Consider the following 12,500-nt stretch of genomic DNA (forward strand, 5'->3'; position numbering starts at 1 on the left):
GAAATGTCCTTATTTTTGAAAGAAAAGCACTGTTCTTTTCAATGAAGATCACTTTAAACTAATCAGAAATCCACTCTATACATTGCTAATGTGGTGGTATTTACTTACAACTTATGGTGGTAAATAAAAGTGTGACTTTTCATGGAAAACACAAAATTATCTGGGTGACCCCAAACTTTTGAACGGTAGTGTACATCAGCAGCTGAACCCATTACTGTGAGACAACCCAGAAAAAGGTGCACAAATTAAGAAAAGTAAGAAACAAATAAAATCTACCCTGAAAAAAGGAAACTTGCCATGACTGGAGAAAGTTATGAAAAGGAAAGTTTTCAGTAAGAGGCGGAGTTAAGTACAGTAGGTTTATTATTGTTATTATTATTAGTAGTAGTAGTAGTAGTTGTTGTAGTAAACAGTAATACAGTAACTGTTATTTTTAAATTAGCGTGTAAATTACAAATGAACAGTGACGATCGTGCTCGCTGATCGGACTAAAACATTTCAGGATTTAGTTTTCATCATGATGAAACTCGAATCTGTTGTTGGGAAAATGAAGCACAGAAACATCATTATTAAAGGGAATGTCAGGATTCCGTGGGATATATTCTGTAAATGAATTAACTATTTTTTAAATTTCAAAAAAAAATTATAAAACCCACACTCGAACCATTTCAAAACGCATTTCAAAAAAATCTCATCGATATACACTACCGTTCAAAAGTTTGGGGTCACCCAGACAATTTTGTGTTTTCCATGAAAAGTCACACTTTTATTTACCACCATAAGTTGTAAAATGAATAGAAAATATAGTCAAGATATTTTTCTGGCCATTTTGAGCATTTAATCGACCCCACAAATGTGATGCTCCAGAAACTCAATCTGCTCAAAGGAAGGTCAGTTTTATAGCTTCTCTAAAGAGCTCAACTGTTTTCAGCTGTGCTAACATGATTGTACAAGGGTTTTCTAATCATCCATTAGCCTTCTGAGGCAATGAGCAAACACATTGTACCATTAGAACACTGGAGTGAGAGTTGCTGGAAATGGGCCTCTATACACCTATGGAGATATTGCACCAAAAACCACACATTTGCAGCTAGAATAGTCATTTACCACATTAGCAATGTATAGAGTGGATTTCTCATCTCATCTCATTATCTCTAGCCGCTTTATCCTTCTACAGGGTCGCAGGCAAGCTGGAGCCTATCCCAGCTGACTACGGGCGAAAGGCGGGGTACACCCTGGACAAGTCGCCAGGTCATCACAGGGCTGACACATAGACACAGATAACCATTCACACTCACATTCACACCTACGCTCAATTTAGAGTCACCAGTTAACCTAACCTGCATGTCTTTGGACTGTGGGGGAAACCGGAGCACCCGGAGGAAACCCACGCGGACACGGGGAGAACATGCAAACTCCGCACAGAAAGGCCCTCGCCGGCCCCGGGGCTCGAACCCAGGACCTTCTTGCTGTGAGGCGACAGCGCTAACCACTACACCACCGTGCCGCCCAGCGTGGATTTCTGATTAGTTTAAAGTGATCTTCATTGAAAAGAACAGTGCTTTTCTTTCAAAAATAAGCACATTTCAAAGTGACCCCAAATTTTTGAACGGTAGTGTACATTTGCATGAAATTGTTATTTGATATGAAGAAAAAATTCTGACGTGCAATTTCCTCTCAGACGGTGGGATTTATTCTTCTTATTATTTATTTATTTATTTATTTATTTTAAATTCCAGTTGGATGGGAATTATGGTTTCTTCCCACGATTTGGGAATTGTGGTTTTGGTTTTATCCACTGTGTAGGTGGGAATTATTGCGAGTTTTTTTTTTTTCTGTTTGGAAAGTGGGAATTATGACATGTCATCTTTTCAGTTGTGTTTTCAGACATTGCAAATTATAATTTTTCTCAGTATGTAGGTGGGAATTACTGTTTCAAGTTGGAAGGTAGGAATTATGTTTTTTTTTTCCCCAGTGAAAGGATGAGAATTCCATTTTTCTCTCTCGTATTTCCCTGTCGGAACGGTGACTGTCTTTTTTCTGTTTCAGAAGGTTTTTGTTTTTCTTCAGGTTTTCCCAGGAAACACAGACGCTGATGGTGTGGTCCATCACAAGCTGCCGCACTCCATCCGGACACGATACCTGCGTTTCCGGCCGCAGGACTGGAGCGCTGAGGGCTGGATCGGCCTGCGAGTAGAAGCGTACGGCTGCTCCTACAGTGAGCGCGGAATTCACACACACACACTTGCTTATGCCAGTAATTTAAAAGTAAAAAAGACCAAAAACATCCTCTTTATGTTAGCTGTATTGTTGAATGCTAGCTGCGTTTCTGTGCCCTGAATCAGATGTTGTGATTAGCAGTCTTCATGCTAGCTGCGTAGCTTCACAGCAGTTTTCCTGCACTTGTTGTCCTGTTTATGCGAGCAGGTTCCCTATGTTTTTAAAACAAAGTGTATTTATCAGCAGTCTGTTTGCGAGCTCTATTCTCCTCCATCCTGAGTCTGAGGCGAAGTTAGCATTCTACAGTTATTTCTATTAGCATATCTTCATGCTAGCTGCCCCCCCACCCACACACATTATTTTTATCTAAAGTTTATTAGCATTCAAGATTTACATTGACATACTAGCTGTAACTTTCTATTCACTAATCACAAGTGAGATTACTAGTAAAGCGTGAGCAGGATGCTAGGGGTGTGTGTGTGTGTGTGTGTGTGTGTGTGTGTGTGTGTGTGTGTGTGTTGTTAGTGACTGACACTGTGCTTTCCTGTAAATCTCCTTCTACAACCCCGATTCCAAAAAAGTTGGGACAAAGTACAAATTGTCAATAAAAACAGAATGCAATGATGTGGAAGTTTCAAAATTCCATATTTTATTCAGAATAGAACATAGATGACATATCAAATGTTTAAACTGAGAAAATGTATCATTTAAAGAGAAAAATTAGGTGATTTTAAATTTCATGACAACAACACATCTCAAAAAAGTTGGGACAAGGCCATGTTTCCCACTGTGAGACATCCCCTTTTCTCTTTACAACAGTCTGTAAACGTCTGGGGACTGAGGAGACAAGTTGCTCAGGTTTAGGGATAGGAATGTTAACCCATTCTTGTCTAATGTAGGATTCTAGTTGCTTAACTGTCTTAGGTCTTTTTTGTCGTATCTTCCGTTTTATGATGCGCCAAATGTTTTCTATGGGTGAAAGATCTGGACTGCAGGCTGGCCAGTTCAGTACCCGGACCCTTCTTCTACGCAGCCATGATGCTGTAATTGATGCAGTATGTGGTTTGGCATTGTCATGTTGGAAAATGCAAGGTCTTCCCTGAAAGAGACGTCGTCTGGATGGGAGCATATGTTGCTCTAGAACCTGGATATACCTTTCAGCATTGATGGTGTCTTTCCAGATGTGTAAGCTGCCCATGCCACACGCACTAATGCAACCCCATACCATCAGAGATGCAGGCTTCTGAACTGAGCGCTGATAACAACTTGGGTCGTCCTTCTCCTCTTTAGTCCGAATGACACGGCGTCCCTGATTTCCATAAAGAACTTCAAATTTTGATTCGTCTGACCACAGAACAGTTTTCCACTTTGCCACAGTCCATTTTAAATGAGCCTTGGCCCAGAGAAGACGTCTGCGCTTCTGGATCATGTTTAGATACGGCTTCTTCTTTGAACTACAGTATAGAGTTTTAGCTGGCAACGGCGGATGGCACGCTGAATTGTGTTCACAGATAATGTTCTCTGGAAATATTCCTGAGCCCATTTTGTGATTTCCAATACAGAAGCATGCCTGTATGTGATGCAGTGCCGTCTAAGGGCTCGAAGATCACGGGCACCCAGTATGGTTTTCCGGCCTTGACCCTTACGCACAGAGATTCTTCCAGATTCTCTGAATCTTTTGATGATATTATGCACTGTAGATGATGATGATATGTTCAAACTCTTTGCAATTTTACACTGTCGAACTCCTTTCTGATATTGCTCCACTATTTGTCGGTGCAGAATTAGGGGGATTGGTGATCCTCTTCCCATCTTTACTTCTGAGAGCCGCTGCCACTCCAAGATGCTCTTTTTATACCCAGTCATGTTAATGACCTATTGCCAATTGACCTAATGAGTTGCAATTTGGTCCTCCAGCTGTTCCTTTTTTGTACCTTTAACTTTTCCAGCCTCTTATTGCCCCTGTCCCAACTTTTTTGAGATGTGTTGCTGTCATGAAATTTCAAAATGTCTCACTTTCGACATTTGATATGTTGTCTATGTTCTATTGTGAATACAATATCAGTTTTTGAGATTTGTAAATTATTCCATTCTGTTTTTATTTACAATTTGTATTTTGTCCCAACTTTTTTGGAATCAGGGTTGTAATTGATTCATATTAGCAGTGTGTGTGTGCAAGGGCGCAGATGGCACTGGGGACGGGGGGGACATGTCCCCCCCAGATTTATAGTGACCCCTATCTGTCCCCCCCCCACCGTCCCTACGTAAGGCGCCAAACATAGGTAGAAAAAGTGAGGATTAATGTTCCGTTAGTTAGACTAACTTACATTGCAGCACAAAGTTGAAATGGCAGCAGCAGCAGCCTTGTCAGTGATCAATCCACATTGCACTGATTCAAGAAGGGGAAAGGCTGGAGCAGATCCTTGCAGAGTTGGGAAAGCAAGGTGTTTAATTTTCCACGTAATTCTCGGTTAATAACACTGCACAGCTCATCCATTTGGTGTTTCTGCTACGACTAATGGTGCGTTCAGTTGTACTTGTAAGTTGGAAGTTTGAAGTCGGGAAAACATTGAAATCTAACATCTACCGGCATAAACGTTGGGGTTTTCATTTCATTTCATTAACTGTCCATTTTTTTTTTAAATTCCATGTTCCATGATGTCCCAGTTTTTAAACTGGGGAGCGGCGGAGAGATGTTTTTGGGACCTATTGAGCCTGCTTCTAGATGGTAAATTTGTTTGGCTGCAGAGGGAATTTTTTTTTTCTACCAATTTTGTTTACTGGAAAAAATACTTTTTATTTTTATTTGTGTGAATCTGTTGTTCAAGTGTTTATACTTCTGTTTTCATACACATTTTATGTTTCTAATCATTTACATGAAGGCACGAGTGTGAATCATTTCAATTTTCATCTCATCTCATTATCTCTAGCCGCTTTATCCTGTTCTACAGGGTCGCAGGCAAGCTGGAGCCTATCCCAGCTGACTACGGGCGAAAGGCGGGGTACACCCTGGACAAGTCGCCAGGTCATCACAGGGCTGACACATAGACACAGACAACCATTCACACTCACATTCACACCTACGCTCAATTTAGAGTCACCAGTTAACCTAACCTGCATGTCTTTGGACTGTGGGGGAAACCGGAGCACCCGGAGGAAACCCACGTGGACATGGGGAGAACATGCAAACCCCACACAGAAAGGCCCTCGCCGGCTACAGGGCTCGAACCCGGACCTTCTTGCTGTGAGGCGACAGCGCTAACCACTACACCACCACATGAAGTTTTGGAGTGTGATTAACATACCAGACAAATAACAATTTGATCATGTATGGCTAGTGTTGACCAGGTAGGCCTTTGTCTACCAATGTTCATTCAGTTAGAAAACTCACAATTCTAATGTATATTGAAGCTTCAGTACATATACTGTATGCATTTACACAAAATGGAATCATTTGCTGACAGCTCAGTCCCCCCAGTTCAAAAATCCTATCTGCGCCCCTGTGTGTGTGTGTGTGTGTGTGTGTGTGTGCACGTGCGCGCTCATGGCTTCCTACATGTGTATCATTAGCATCTTTAGACTAAAGTGTGTTTTTTCAAAGTCATTTGTTTTAGCAATTAGCGCTTCTCATGTAGCCCAGGTTTTTATATCCCCATAGTTGAACCTGAGATGTATTTGCGGTGTGTGTGTTGATTTTGACCTCTGGAGTTTGGCTCCGATGTTGAGGAGAAAGCAGCAGTGTGAAGGGCAGCTCAGTTTACCACAGTGATCAAACACGATAAACCACAAGAGCGGACCACACAAGTGTGTGTGTGTGTGTGTGTGTGTCACTGCTCGATAACGTTGCTGTGAGAGTATCTTGCTAGCTTTATCACACTAATAAATCAACACAAAATGTATTTGTGGGTTTCTAATAAGATCTTCAGGCAAGGTTTATAGAAATCAGTAGATAGCTGTGTGTGTGTGTGTGTGTGTGTGTGTGTGTGTGTGTGTGTGTGTGTGTGTGTGTGTGTGAAAGAGAATAAATTATGGCCTTGTGAGGTTTTGCGATGCTCCGTTCCTCGTAGCTCTTCAATCCTCTGTCGCCATGGTTACAAATTTGAAAAGAAGTCCTTATGATTCTGTCACTTAATTCACCAAAGATCAAATCAACTCACTGGCCACTTTAATAGGAACACCTGAGGCTCGGCTCGTTATTTTATGTACGGTGATGCTGACGCGTGATTGGCTGTTCGGATTGTTGCATGCCTGAGCATGTGTACAGGTGTTCCTGGCCGGTGAGTGCATGTCTCTTGACGTTATCTTTGGTGAATGATGTAATGGTGTCACAAGGGCATTTTAAAATTTGTAACCATGGCAACAGAGGCTACACATTGGAAATGGTTGCCTTATTCTACTAATTTATGTAATATTTATGTTATAGATTATTGCTAATCGAATCTGAGAACGAAACCGAACATGTAACACGTAAATCACACACACGATTCGATTTTCACACTGATTAGAGCATTAGTTAATTTGTGTTGAACTCATTAGCTTTGGAAGTTGTATACCGTATAGGTACTAATGTTTCTCATTGGAATGAAAAATCGCTGGACAGGCCACGCCCACAAGTGAAAACTGTAGACACGCCCACCAGAACGATAAGCAGGTTACTTGAGATCACTTACTCCCAGTGAGGCTCCGCCCACCTCTAACCAGGCAGATAAGGAAAGAAATTGAGATATGTCTGAACTCTGTGTGTGTGTGTGTGTGTGTGTGTGTGTTTCTAAGTCACCCCAGCTCACCGTCCTATTTATGCCACTGAGAATATTTACCTGACGCTGACACACACTGACTGATTTCTATTTTCAGTGTCCGTCAAGGCCAACCTGTGTGTGTGTGTGTGTGTGTGTGTGTGTGTGTGTGTGTGTGTGTGTGTGTGTGTGTGTGTGTGTGTGTGAGTCCTCTGGAGGTGCAGATTGAATTTGGTCTGCAGTGGAGAAATACAGAGAGTGACAGATTGTCCTCTTTCTCTCTCAGAGGTGTGAATTGACTCAGACAGAAGCGTTGCTGTGCTCCAGTTCTCTGCCGGCTTCTCTCCGGTTCTGTACAGACCCCAGACCTGCGTGTAACCGCAGCTGTGAACTGTCTGAACCCGAATAACAGATCGACACTTTGCTTTATCTAATTTGCTTTCTGATTTCTAGCTCTGGAAACTGCTCATATTCTGCTCTGTACTGAGATTAGATTCTGCTCCTGTAGCGTCATTATGATTGGATTAGATTAGATTCTGCTCCTGTAGCATCATTATGATTGGATTAGATTAGATTTTGCTCCTGTAGCGTCGTTATGATTGGATTAGATTAGATTCTGCTCCTGTAGCGTCGTTATGATTGGATTAGATGAGATTATGCTCCTGTAGCATCGTTATGATTGGATTAGATTAGATTCTGCTCCTGTAGCATCATTATGATTGGATTAGATTAGATTTTGCTCCTGTAGCGTCGTTATGATTGGATTAGATTAGATTAGATTCTGCTCCTGTAGTGTCGTTATGATTGGATTAGATTAGATTCTGCTCCTGTAGCGTTGTTATGATTGGATTAGATTAGATTCTGCTCCTGTAGCGTCGTTATGATTGGATTAGATTAGATTCTGCTCCTGTAGCGTCGTTATGATTGGATTAGATTAGATTCTGCTCCTGTAGCATCATTATGATTGGATTAGATTAGATTCTGCTCCTGTAGTGTCGTTATGATTGGATTAGATTAGATTCTGCTCCTGTAGCGTCGTTATGATTGGATTCGATTAGATTCTGCTCCTGTAGTGTCGTTATGATTGGATTAGATGAGATTATGCTCCTGTAGCGTCGTTATGATTGGATTAGATTAGATTCTGCTCCTGTAGCATCGTTATGATTGGATTAGATTAGATTCTGCTCCTGTAGCGTCATTATGATTGGATTAGATTAGATTCTGCTCCTGTAGCATCGTTATGATTGGATTAGATTAGATTCTGCTCCTGTAGCGTCGTTATGATTGGATTCGATTAGATTCTGCTCCTGTAGCGTCGTTATGATTGGATTAGATTAGATTCTGCTCCTGTAGCATCGTTATGATTGGATTAGATTAGATTCTGCTCCTGTAGCGTCGTTATGATTGGATTCGATTAGATTCTGCTCCTGTAGCGTCATTATGATTGGATTAGATTAGATTCTGCTCCTGTAGCGTCATTATGATTGGATTAGATTAGATTCTGCTCCTGTAGCGTCGTTATGATTGGATTACAGTGGTGCTTGAAAGTTTGTGAACCCTTTAGAATTTTCTATATTTCTGCATAAATATGACCTAAAACAACATCAGATTTTCACACAAGTCCTAAAAGTAGATAAAGAGAACCCAGTTAAACAAATGAGACAAAAATATTATACTTGGTCATTTATTTATTGAGGAAAATGATCCAATATTACATATCTGTGAGTGGCAAAAGTATGTGAACCTCTAGGATTAGCAGTTAATTTGAAGGTGAAATGAGAGTCAGGTGTTTTCAATCAATGGGATGACAATCAGGTGTGAGTGGGCACCCTGTTTTATTTAAAGAACAGGGATCTATCAAAGTCTGATCTTCACAACACATGTTTGTGGAAGTGTATCATGGCACGAACAAAGGAGATTTCTGAGGACCTCAGAAAAAGCGTTGTTGATGCTCATCAGGATGGAAAAGGTTACAAAACCATCTCTAAAGAGTTTGGACTCCACCAATCCACAGTCAGACAGACTGTGTACAAATGGAGGAAATTCAAGCCCATTGTTACCCTCCCCAGGAGTGGTCAACCAACAAAGATCACTCCAAGAGCAAGGCGTGTAATAGTCCGCGAGGTCACAAAGGACCCCAGGGTAACTTCTAAGCAATTGAAGACCTCTCTCACATTGGTTAATGTTAATGTTCATGAGTCCACCATCAGGAGAACACTGAACAACAATGGTGTGCATGGCAGGGTTGCAAGGAGAAAGCCACTGCTCTCCAAAAAGAACATTGCTGCTCATCTGCAGTTTGCTAAAGATCACATGGACAAGCCAGAAGGCTATTGGAAAAATGTTTTGTGGACGGATGAGACCAAAATAGAAATTTTTGGTTTAAATGAGAAGCGTTATGTTTGGAGAAAGGAAAACACTGCATTCCAGCATAAGAACCTTATCCCATCTGTGAAACATGGTGGTGGTAGTATCATGGTTTGGGCCTGTTTTGCTGCATCTGGGCCAGGACGGCTTGCCATCATTGATGGAACAATAAATTCTGAATTATACCATTGAATTCTAAAGGAAACTGTCAGGACATCTGTCCATGAACTGAATCTCAAGAGAAGGTGGGTCATGCAGCAAGACAACGACCCAAATTACACAAGTCGTTCTACCAAAGAATGGTTAAAGAAGAATAAAGTTAATGTTTTGGAATGGCCAAGTCAAAGTCCTGACCTTAATCCAATCGAAATGCTGTGGAAGGACCTGAAGCGAGCAGTTCATATGAGGAAACCCACCAACATCCCAGAGTTGAAGCTGTTCTGTACGGAGGAACGGGCTAAAATTCCTCCAAGCCGGTGTGCAGGACTGATCAACAGTTACTGGAAATGTTTAGCTGCAGTTATTGCTGCACAAGGGGGTCACACCAGATACTGAAAGCAAAGGTTCACATACTTTTGCCACTCACAGATATGTAATATTGGATCATTTTCCTCAATAAATAAATGACCAAGTATAATATTTTTGTCTCATTTGTTTAACTGGGTTCTCTTTATCTACTTTTAGGACTTGTGTGAAAATCTGATGATGTTTTAGGTCATATTTATGCAGAAATATAGAAAATTCTCAAGGGTTCACAAACTTTCAAGCACCACTGTAGATGAGATTATGCTCCTGTAGCATCGTTATGATTGGATTAGATTAGATTAGATTCTGCTCCTGTAGTGTCGTTATGATTGGATTAGATGAGATTATGCTCCTGTAGCGTTGTTATGATTGGATTAGATTAGATTCTGCTCCTGTAGTGTCATTATGATTGGATTAGATTAGATTCTGCTCCTGTAGTGTCGTTATGATTGGATTAGATTGGATTCTGCTCCTGTAGTGTCATTATGATTGGATTAGATTAGATTCTGCTCCTGTAGCATCGTTATGATTGGATTAGATTAGATTCTGCTCCTGTAGTGTCGTTATGATTGGATTAGATTGGATTCTGCTCCTGTAGTGTCATTATGATTGGATTAGATTAGATTCTGCTCCTGTAGTGTCGTTATGATTGGATTAGATTGGATTCTGCTCCTGTAGTGTCATTATGATTGGATTAGATTAGATTCTGCTCCTGTAGCATCGTTATGATTGGATTAGATTAGATTCTGCTCCTGTAGTGTCATTATGATTGGATTAGATTAGATTCTGCTCCTGTAGCGTCGTTATGATTGGATTAGATTAGATTCTGCTCCTGTAGCGTCATTATGATTGGATTAGATTAGATTCTGCTTTGGGACCTTTGAGTTTGGATTAGATTAAATAGCTCTGTGCATAGATTGGATTTTGATTTATTTGCTCTAGTGTTAGATCATATTTTCTTTTTTTTTCATTTTTCATTTATTTGTTTATTTAGACGGGACAATGCATATTAAATGAACACTGCATACATGAGATACGCAGTGTAAATACACCGGAATTAGCAAAAATGCTAAATTCCATCCGTAGTCCCCAAACAGGAAACATAAAATGCTTAACAATATAAGTTCATAAAAAAATCACAAAATCACAACAGACCAATAAATAAAAAAGCCAAAACCATATAAATGTGTACAATCATGTACACACACACACATATGTGTATACATGACTGCATATATATCGATTATATAAACATGCAAACTCCCCTGGGCGTGCAACATACAGTTACAGTACACGCACAAGGGAGGTCCCAGACTGAACACGATTGCAGATGCTCACAGGTTTGTTTGTCTAAAATCCAGTCTGTAAATTGTACTTTAAAAGTCCCAGTATATTCTGCCTTAACAGCTGGGCTCTCGGATTAGATTCTGCTCCGTATTGAACTCGGTGCTCAGATTGGATTCTGCTGTAATAGTTTATTCTCATAAAGACACAAGAAACTGGATTTCAGGAAGTAAAATCTGTCGTTCCTCAGAGTCGGACGTGGCCGATTTTGACGGCAGGAGCGCTCTGCTGTACCGCTTCAATCAGAAGTCCACGAGCACGGTGAAGGACGTCATCTCTCTGCAGTTTAAGAGTGCGAGATCGGATGGCGTCCTGGTCCATGGTGAGGGTCAGAGAGGAGACTACATCACGCTGGAGCTTCAGCGCGGCCGTCTGGCCTTACACATCAACCTGGGTGAGTCCGGGGAGCTCCGCCCTCCCAACCGGCTCCTTCCCCAGAGCAAGAGTGTGTGAGGCAGAGAGACAGACAGAGACACAGACAGACAGAGAGAGAGAGAGAGAGACACAGATAGACAGTGGAAGAGAGACAGAGAAAGACAAAGAGATAGACAGAGAGAAAGAAAGAGGGACAGACAGACAGAGAGATACAGAGAGAGAGACAGAGAGAGAAAGAGAGGGACAGAGAGAGAGAGACAGGCAGACAGGCAAAGAGAGAAAGAGCGGGACAGAGAGAGAGAGAGACATGGAGAGAGACAGGCAGGCAGAGAGAGAGGGAGAGACAGACAGAGTCAGAGAGAGAGAAAGAGAGACAGAGAGACATAGAGAGAGACAGACAGACAGATGGAGAGAAAGAAAGAATCTTACCATTAGTTTTTTTTCCCCAAAGTGAAACTTGCCCTTGTCTCAGCTTTAATCTCAAGTTTTCTTCTTTGTTCCTCATAAAATCTTTCCAGAATTGCTGTGTTCAGTTTTTTGCTAATTTTTGAAAATATTATTAAGTGTTAAATATTTCTTAAAAACAGAAACCATGAAATATGACCATGGAGGTGATGCTCCTGCGAGCGAATAAGGGAAGGTCTAAATAAAATATTTTACAGCCTTAAATATTCTATTTCTGTCTGATGTGGAAAGGAATGACCCGGAATTCCAGACTTTTCCAGAATTTTCCCCGGAAAACTGTCTCGTGTTCCGTTTCCTCGTGTCCCGTGACTGAAATCACATGCTACAATGAGTTATGAAGAAAAATGTTTGTTCGTTGTTCAGGAAATAAAATTAGTTTTTGACTCATGATTTATTTTATACGGTGAAACAGATCGGAACGTGACGATGATCATAAAACGGTTTAGTGTGATATTCAACAGACATGCC

The 12,500-nt window shown here is 41.0% G+C and overlaps 1 protein-coding gene across 1 annotated transcript in view; it reads left to right on the plus strand.

Moving 5' to 3' along the window:
- The window catches only part of cntnap5b (contactin associated protein family member 5b), a 67,252-nt gene that overhangs the window by 1,160 nt on the left and 53,592 nt on the right, over positions 1-12,500 (plus strand). The window contains exons 2-3 of the mRNA XM_060911958.1: positions 2,071-2,218; positions 11,383-11,586. Coding sequence (XP_060767941.1) covers positions 2,071-2,218; positions 11,383-11,586 — 352 coding nt within the window. The remainder of the gene's footprint in view (positions 1-2,070; positions 2,219-11,382; positions 11,587-12,500) is intronic.

This window comes from Neoarius graeffei, chromosome 27 (genome assembly GCF_027579695.1).
Source record: "Neoarius graeffei isolate fNeoGra1 chromosome 27, fNeoGra1.pri, whole genome shotgun sequence".
NCBI classification, from domain to species: domain Eukaryota; kingdom Metazoa; phylum Chordata; class Actinopteri; order Siluriformes; family Ariidae; genus Neoarius; species Neoarius graeffei.